This window comes from Paroedura picta, chromosome 6 (genome assembly GCF_049243985.1).
Source record: "Paroedura picta isolate Pp20150507F chromosome 6, Ppicta_v3.0, whole genome shotgun sequence".
Lineage (NCBI taxonomy): Eukaryota > Metazoa > Chordata > Lepidosauria > Squamata > Gekkonidae > Paroedura > Paroedura picta.
This window is the reverse complement of record NC_135374.1, coordinates 98,829,474-98,838,361: the sequence shown is the minus strand read 5'-3', so window position 1 is coordinate 98,838,361 and position 8,888 is coordinate 98,829,474. Positions and strand designations below refer to the sequence as shown.

At 45.7% G+C, this 8,888-nt stretch overlaps 1 protein-coding gene across 1 annotated transcript in view; it reads left to right on the top strand.

The window, feature by feature from the left end:
* The first annotated feature begins 246 nt into the window (after nt 1-246).
* The window catches only part of CLYBL (citramalyl-CoA lyase), a 216,183-nt gene continuing 207,541 nt past the window's right edge, over nt 247-8,888 (top strand). Inside the window, exon 1 of the mRNA XM_077343818.1 lies at nt 247-383. Within this exon, the coding sequence (XP_077199933.1) occupies nt 301-383 (83 nt within the window). The 5' untranslated portion in view covers nt 247-300. The remainder of the gene's footprint in view (nt 384-8,888) is intronic.

Genomic DNA, 8,888 nt, shown 5'->3' with positions numbered 1-8,888 from the left:
CAGCACCAGGGATTCTGTTTTCTTTTTTTGGGGGGGGGGGGCATCATTTGGCTATGCAATTGGGGTCCCTGTGGGTGGGAAGGTCTTTGTGAGTCTCCTGCATTCTGCGGGGGGTTGCACTGGAGGCCCCTTCCAAGTCCATGGCTCAAGCGGCCGGGTCTGAGCTTTGACCCAAAGGAAAGCGCCGCACTTCAGCAGCACCACAGATCCCGCGTGGCGCGGGGCCAACAATGCCTCCCCTCCCGCTTCGCGGCCAATGGGAAGTGGCGTGGGCGGGGCCGCGGCGACGCCGGAGCAGTGATGGCGGCCGGAGCTACGATGGCGGGACCGGCAGGGCTGCGGCGCCTCTTGGTGGCGGGTTCGAGCCTGAGAAGGCGGAGATTGTGAGTGACGCCGCAGCCAAGAGCCGAGAGCGTGCGCGCGCGCCCGACCGGCCGCCTGCACGCGCGGGGGGAGGGGGCGGGAATGCGCCGAAGGCTCCCTCGTCCCTTCCCAGCTCTTAGGCTTTGCACGTGTAGCTGCCCCCTCGGCTTTTCCAAATAGCGCCCGGGAGGTCCCGCCGAAGTGTTCTCTATTAGTCACCCCGGAATAGCCTGCCAGCCCCGAATCCCTGGAAAGGGGCAGGTGGGCAGCCCTCTTGGCCTGCAGTAGCAACAGAAAGTTTGGGTCCAGTGGCAACTTTTAAACCAGCAGCGTTTCATTCGGGGGATAAGCGTGCACTCGGAAGCTTAGCCCCGGAATTAAACTTGTTGGTTTTCCAGGTGCCGCTGGGCTCAGACCTTGCTCCCGCGAAAGGGTGCTTGCTGCCATCGCGGCACACCTGCGCCGGCGACCCTGCAGGTGGGACGCTCCGGAGGTTCGTATTCGGGGTCCACAAACGGAGGTCGTTGGCTGCGAGTTATGAAGAGCGGTCTCGTTAATGTTAACGGAGTTTTGAGTCCTTGAATAAGTTTTCTTTGGCTGCTTGGGGGGTGTCCTGTAGTGCTCTGGTTGCAGCACAGCAGGCATTGCCAACTGTGTTGTCTTGTGTGCAGAGAGAAATGGCCAGGGGGTGCATAATGTGTCTGAGGAATTGCTACCTGTATCGGATACTAGCTGTAGTCCAGATATTTAGGATAGATTTAACCTTTAAATTGCATCAAGGTTCTTGTTTATTCATGCAGCCCCAGACTAACAGGAACACACCCTGGAATTATTGACAGCTGCAGAGTTAATGCGTATATAACTACAGCTGTTACTTGTTGAGGAGCCTGACTCTATGCATGAGCCTGATGGCCCATTCTGGATATAAGCTTTCATGGGCATGCTCACCTGGGCGGATTGGACCCACCCTTGATCTGCCCCTGTGTTACGCTGGAAGAAGTCTGTTTCAGGGTGTCTGAGGAAGTATGCAGGCACAGGAAAGGTTACCCCCAGAATTAAACTTTGTTGGTCTTAAAGGTGCCACTGGACTCAGGTTTTGTCCTGCTGTTTCAGTCCATCAGCTGATTCTGTGCATGTTTACTCAGAAGCTAGTCCCATAACCTTAGTGGTTTGAAAAATAAATAAATATTTCCAAAACCCAATGATTTTTGCAACGGTGGCCATGATGATCCCTCCCCCAAGGAGGTCTGGTGCCATGCATTGCTGCTCTGCCTTTGGTCTGTGGCTGGCAAGTTTTGTTTTTTATTTATTTTAAAATAAACTCAGTTCCTAGGCCACCCATCCCACAGCGTGAGGCTGGGAGTGGGAAGATGACAGCTGGGAGTGAGCAAGGTTTTTGGTTAACCCAGTTATGTGTGATGTGGTTTCATGTGCTGGTCAGAGCTATATCCTAAGCTTACGGTCACTCCTTCCGGTCACCCCTCCAAAGAGCTTCTTACCAGTAAACTAGTGGGGAAGGTGAAGAGTGGGATGGTCACTCTGTTACCTCCCAAGCGAGGGAGGTTGCAGTTAGTGACTGTCTAAAAAGTACAATAAAACCAGAGTCCGGCAGCACCTTTAAGACAAACAAAGATTTATTCAGGGCGTGAGTTTTCGAGTGCAAGCGCTCTTCGTAAAAAAAAAGTGGTCACCGGTGCTGTTTTTCCATAAAGTGGACACTGGAGGGTGCTAATGCGGTGGAAACTGAAACAGAAGGTCTCAACGGCAGGGCTTTCTTAGTTTATTGTCTGTAAACTGTTCCTCTGTGATAGTTATTTTAGCAAGTAGAAGCTTTGGACAAAAAACCTTAATATCCTATGAAATTTGACTTTTGTTTGGAAATGCTGGTAGTTGAAACAGCTCTGAAATAAGAAGTGCATGCAGGATTACTTGCAGTATGGACTGAAGGAAGTTCTTTTTTACATTTATTTTATTATTATGCTGTAAAAAGTGATAAAAGCATGGTTATTTAGCAGATTGTCAGCCCCGTATTGAGAGCCAGCTTGGTGTAGTGGTTAAGAGTGGCAGACTCTAATCTGGAGAACCGGGTCTGATTCCCCAACTCCTGCACATGCAGTCAGTCTGGATGAACTTTGGCTAGTTACAGTTCTTTTAGGGCTGTTCTCTATTAGAGGTCTATTAGAGCTTTCATCTATCATGCAGGGAGCCTGTTGTGTGGAGGGGAGGGGAAAGGTATTTCTGAGCCATTTTGGGTAGTGAAAAGCAGAATATAAAACCCCAGCTCTTCTTCCTCTATTAGCAAATCCCAGTGAGTGGTATTCCAAATACTGTTCAAAACCCAAAGCATTTGTTGATGCTCTCAAACTGTGGTTCTTGTTCTTGGTGAAATTTTCTTGCAAAGCTACTTTCCTATGGTGAGGGGCTTGTCTGGAGGGCGGTGGGGTAGTCAAACTGTGGCCCTACAGTGGTCCATGGACTACAATTCCCATGAGCCCCTGGCAGCATTTTCTGGCAGGGGCTCATGGCAATTGTAGTCCATGGACATCTGGAGGGCCGTAGTTTGACTACCCCTGGAACTTTAGACTGAGAGTAAGACTAGAACCTGGAAGACTCAAAGACTGCGTCCTACCATGGAAGTTTGCAATCTGACCTTGGGCCAGTCTCTGTCTAGCCTACCACACAGGGCCATCGCAAGGATAAACAGAGGTGAGAACAATGTAAGCAGCAGTGGGTCCCCATTGGGGAGAAAGTCAAGGTATGAATGAAATAAATAATGTTTTAGATATCAGTTGATTCTTTGCTGTCTTTACTAAAGTGTGGAAAGGTTTTTGTGCTGGTTTTTGTGCTGTGCATCAAAAGTGGAACGTGGTAATGGAAGTTATAATGAATCCAAAAGGGGAGGGGTGACGAGGGGAAGGTTCTGGTGAGGCAGACTTGCTCTTTGGACTGTCCTGGAGTCTCCACTTATCATCAACAACAAGAAGAAGCCTCTAATAGCGTATAAAAATACAATATAAGGAGGGAAAGTGCTAAAGGATCCACTACTATACAGAGAAAACAAAGGCAGAAATCATGCTTTAGAGTAAGACAAAATAAATTCACGATCTCTCATGGCAAGATATAAAAACTTTGCAACTGGTTCAATTATATCAGGGTTCTGGGATGTCAAAAGAAACTGAATCTTACGTTCATCCGAATGCAGTTCTCTTTTACACAGCAGTGAGTTAAGAAATTTAGCTCGGATCGAGGAATAAAATGGACAATGGAAGAAAACGTGTGTAATTGATTTTATACAGCCTTGTCCACAGGGGCACAACCTAGCTGAATGTGGGATCTGTTGAAATCTCCCATATAGAATAGCAGAAGATCTTCACTTATCCTAATCTGCAGTTTGAGCTGGCAAGTATGAATCAAAGGGTGTGCACATCTGGTGCATGTAGCTTATAGTAGCTTAAGGTGACCAGATTTTAACATTGGTAAAGCGGGACGCCATTGACTGGGAGGTTCTTGATTAAAAATTTGGTCTATATGGAGCAACAAAAAGTTTCATAGAACGCATAGAACGCAAAAATAGTATTGTAATATATATATATTTAAAATTTCTACATAAGTACAATTTGCCAGCTACCCCCAGATGTCCCTCCAAAAATGGGACAATCTGGTCACCTTATATCAAGTGTACTTATTCACTCAGATAACAGAGTTGTGTTTTCGGGGTTATAAAATGTGGCAAAATTTCAGAGCCAGGGCTTAAAACTGCTTTAATTCACACACTGTCTACAGCAGGGGTCCTCTCTGTGGTGCCTGTGGGTGCCAGAGTGCTGTCAACACCTTTCCCAATGCCCATTATGTGTTTTTAGAAAGTAGGCAGGGCCAGGTACGGCTTTTGTCCAGCAAGGTTTCTGATTGGCCAATGGAGACATTGCAGATTTTTGGTTCTGCAGTAGCTGCTACGACAGCAAAAAGATCAACCCTATGTAACCCAAAATAAGCCACAGCAGCCATTCGCCTCCTGTGGCAGCCATTTTGTAACAGCTATGTTATGCATGTGCCCACCATGTTGTGTCAGTATTCCCAAGGTGCCCACTGGATCAAAAAGATTGAGGACCCCTGCTTTGGGGAATGACAGAAACTGTAATTCAGGGTCTGAGGTCAGCTTGGTGTAGTGGTTAAGAACAGTGGCTTGTAATCTGGATTTGATTCCCAGCTCTTCCACATGCAGCCAGCTGGGTGACCTTGGGACAGTCACAGTTCTCCCAGAGCTCTCTCAGCCTCACCTGCCTCAGAGAGTGTCTGTTGTAGGGAGAGGAAGGGAAGGCGATTGTAAGCCACTGAGATTCCTTCAGGTAGTGAAAAGCAGGGTATACAAACCGACTCTTCTTCTTCTTAAGCTCCCTGGCCAAAGGACATTTCTTTGGAAGAAGACAAGACAATTAAACTGGGCAAATAATACCAAGAGGCCTTGTGATGTGTCCTTGAACTTCTCTCAGAAGCTGAGATCCAAGCTGCTGCTGCATTGAACCTCCCATATTTTATCTTTCCCGAAATGGCTTTAATGTTCTGCTCCTCCTTTATTTGATTTTCATCATTCTGTGCCCAAAATTCTTACTTTGGTGCTTCCTCCGCCCTTAAAAATTGCCCAGTGTTCCTGTCCTAATTTTGGCCATTATTACCTGCTACAGTAGGGTTAATTGGAGAGGGCAGATCTCTGTTATTGTTTTCTTTTTTTCTTTTAAATTTGTGTTGTGAATAAGTCCTGGTCAACTCTAGGGTCCTAGACAAAGATATCCTATGCCAAAATTTATTGTAGAATGGAGTGCTATGTGCTGATATTTCTCTCCCAGACAAGGATAATAGAACCCAGGGAAGTCTCTTTGTGTATAAAGGGAAGAAAAACTGTCCGCTTGAACTCTGGTCTAAATCTGAATTACTTTGGTATCATGGTATTGGGAAGACTTTTGAGCTTGTTCTTTCTTCCTGTTTCCATTTCTAGATGACTGGCAGTGCCATTTCTATACAGAGTTACTCCAATCTAAACGCACTGAAATCAACAGGTTTTGACCGGAGTAACCCTGCATAGGATTGCATTGTGGCTGTACTATAACCAAAGAAGGGCCCAGCTGGTTATTATACAACTAAATTTCCTTCCTTTCCTTTCATTTTTCAAAAAGCGGCATCACAAAATGACCAGTTATTTTGAAGTCTGTTCCTCAAATGAAAAGGAAGTGATGAAACTCTGAAGAATTTGGGACACGCCAAGTCGATTTTCTAAAATTTAATGTACTCATTGTACTTAACAGAGACATTCTATATCAAGCTTTCAGGTGACCTAATTTCCCCAGTACTGTACATTTAGCTTTATACATCTGCACCTAATTTGTAAAAAGGACTTAATGAGAAACTTCAAACAGTTTAAACATCAATTACAAAGAGGGCAAGGTTTTAAAAGTTCCAGTAATCTGTCCATATTGGTCATTGAAACCTGAGCTTGGCTGGGTGTAATTCAAGACAGATGTCATTCCAAAGCCTCAAAAATAAGGATCTTATATACGGTTGATGCTAACAAGCTGTCATGCTAGGTAGCAGCTACACTTAGATTGCTGTTGAAGAATGCAATTGTTGCTTTCTCCTGCTAAGGACTCAGTAGTATGAAAAATATTTGAGAATTTTTGCACACCTCAAAATGCCAGCTTGTTTTAAAGAATGCTTGAGAAGAACAGTATTTCCTACAAACCATTCCCACACTGATAGCTAATTTAAAGACCTCATCTTATAGGCTGTTGAGACAGCAGAGAAGTAATAATTGGCCACTGGGTTGTCATGAACAGATTCAAGATGTCATACAAGTGCAGATGTTATGGATCGGATCCAGCATATTGCAAGCAGAAACGTAAGACTTAGCGCAATTCCGCTTCCATGAGATAATACCTAGGACTTTCCTCGCTGTATATTACAGTGCTCAGAGATTGGTTGTACATGATCCTGATTAAGCAGAGACCCAAGTGGAAATATGATGTTTTGTTTAGTTGCAAGCAATGGCCATAGTCTTTCTCTTGCATTTCCGTTGCTCAAGAGCTCTAATGTTATGTGATTACCTTGCACTTGGGTGGCAAACCAGGCAAATGGAAACCAAAAGTCTCTTAGATTTTGTTAAAGCTGTACATTCACTTCTGAACAACAAGGTTTTGTGAAGTCTTCAGTAATGATGCTGCACAAGTACCAATTGAGATGGACCAGAAGAATTTGGGGCTACATTTCTGTTCTCTGAAATGAAAATATGGTCCATATAAACGTTCTGTATGTAAAGTCAGATTCTAACTCTTAAAGTGTTAGATATATTAGGATATTTATTGAGATTTTATGTAGGTTATTAATATTATAAGAGTGTTTTCCTGCTTCTGAATGCCCTGTAACCTGTAATGAAGACCGGCTGACTTACAAGTACCGGTCTTCCAACTAAAGAGAGATCAAAAGTTAGTTTATTTCAAACCTTGTATCCCAGCCAAGAATTACTCAATTTTGTCTTTTAAAAACTGTACTTTAAATCAATCTACGTATCCTGAACAGATCAAATAAGCACAAATCAAAATTATATATAAAATATTGGCATAGGTCAATGGGTTTTTAAAAAAATAAATAAGAGACATACAGATTATCCTGTTTCCTGTCTAGCCTGTATTTAAGGGTAAAAAGTACCTTCTAAAATTACTTTGCCATGTTCCAAATTTGAGAGGTTTGGGAGAATATAGGGTATTTTGTCTTATATAGATAAACTTACATGAACAAATTCTTTATATTGGGTTTTATTCTGGACACAAAGCCATTGATTCATAAGATCCTTCCCCTAGTGTGCCGGGGAATACAATTTATTAGAACATAAGAAGAGACCTGCTGGATTAGATCAGCCATTCTCAGCAGGGGCCTTATGGCCCCCTGGGGGGCCCTGACACATTTGAAGGGGGCCACAGACCGAAAAATGTGAGAAAGGAGCTCAAAGGGTTTATGGTGACTGAACTGATGAAATACCCTTTTTGTCACGTATGACATCGTTAATTGCTAAAAAGTTTGACCTTTCTTAAGGGAAAGAGAAAGTAATGTGTTCCTTTGTGTGTGCTTGAATTGATGCATTCAAGAAAGAAATGAACGCACGTGCTTCTCTTGGTCGAATGTCCTAGAAATCTGTCTCGTGTACTTATGAGACAAGGTACGTCGAGTATAATTAATTCACTCTTAGCTTAGGCCTTTTTTTAGCCTAGCGTATTGCACAAGCAGCCAGCCTATTACAAGGGACCCTGGTACCTGAGGAGAGCTCCTCACAGGGCTACAGCCCCCCCCCCCAAAAAAAAGGTTGAGATTGGCTGGATTAGACTAGTAGTCCATCTAGTTCAGTGTCCTGTTTCATTCACATGGTGGCCAATGAGTTGCCCATGAAGGCCAAAAATGTTGCATAGAAGGAGGAGGAAGAGGAGTAGCAGTTTTTCACTGTCGAGAGACTTTCAGAGGCTTACTGCCTTTGAATATGGGGGTTCCATTAAGTCATCCTGACTAGCAGGCATTTCTGCGCTCCAGGAATCTGTCTCTTAAAGCCAGCCATGATAATCACTTCTCCTGAGGACAACGAACCCCACAAATTAAGTGAACCTGTCGCTCCTAAACACTGGGTGCCCCTGCATTCCAGTGTTATATGAGAGAGGAAGAAAAGCTCTCACTCTGTCTCCGCTTTCTCCACAAACCCCGTGCCTAATTTTATAAACCTCACCCGTGCCCTCCCCCAGTTGTCTTTTTATGTACTGAAAATTCCATGACTCTTTAGAAAGAAAACAGAATCCATTCAGCAAAGGCTGTAGCTTTCCCCCAATTTAAGAGTCAGTGTGTGCCGCTTAGAGTGACCCAGGTTCAAATTCTCTAGTTTGCCCTGGAAGCTTGCTGGGCAAACGTGGGCTATCACACACTCTCATTGTAACCTACCTCACAGGGTTGTTGTGTTGAGCAGTGGTCCCCAACCCGTGGCCGGCGGCCCGGTGCCGGGCCGTGGCTCCTTCCCCCCCCCCCGAAGTGAGAAGCTCGCCAGGCCGCGAGCAAATTGGCCGCCAAAGCAGCCGATTAGCTCACGGTCCGGCAAGCTTCTTGTTTCAGGATGGGAGGGAAGAGAAGCTTGCCGAGCCGCAAGTTAATCGGCCGCTTTAGCTGGTGGCCCGGAGGGGCCGGGAGGGGGAGCTGCGGCCGCCGGCATGGCGGCGGCGCAAACGCGCATGCATGGTCTGCCGGGCACACGCTGCGCGGCTGTCCGCACATGCACGTTTGCGCTGGGGCTGCCGCTCGTGCACGGGCCCCCGGGCCACCCTCTCCCCCCATTCTGGAGCAGCGGTCCGCAGCGGCCGAAAGCTTGCGGACCGCTGGTGTTGAGGATAAAACAAAGGAAGCCATTCTTACTGCAGCAGAACTGCTGCTTAAGTTGGAGACTGAAGGAGAACTTCTGACATTGCTGAGTTGAGGGGCAGGATACAGGCCAGCGTGCCTCAGAC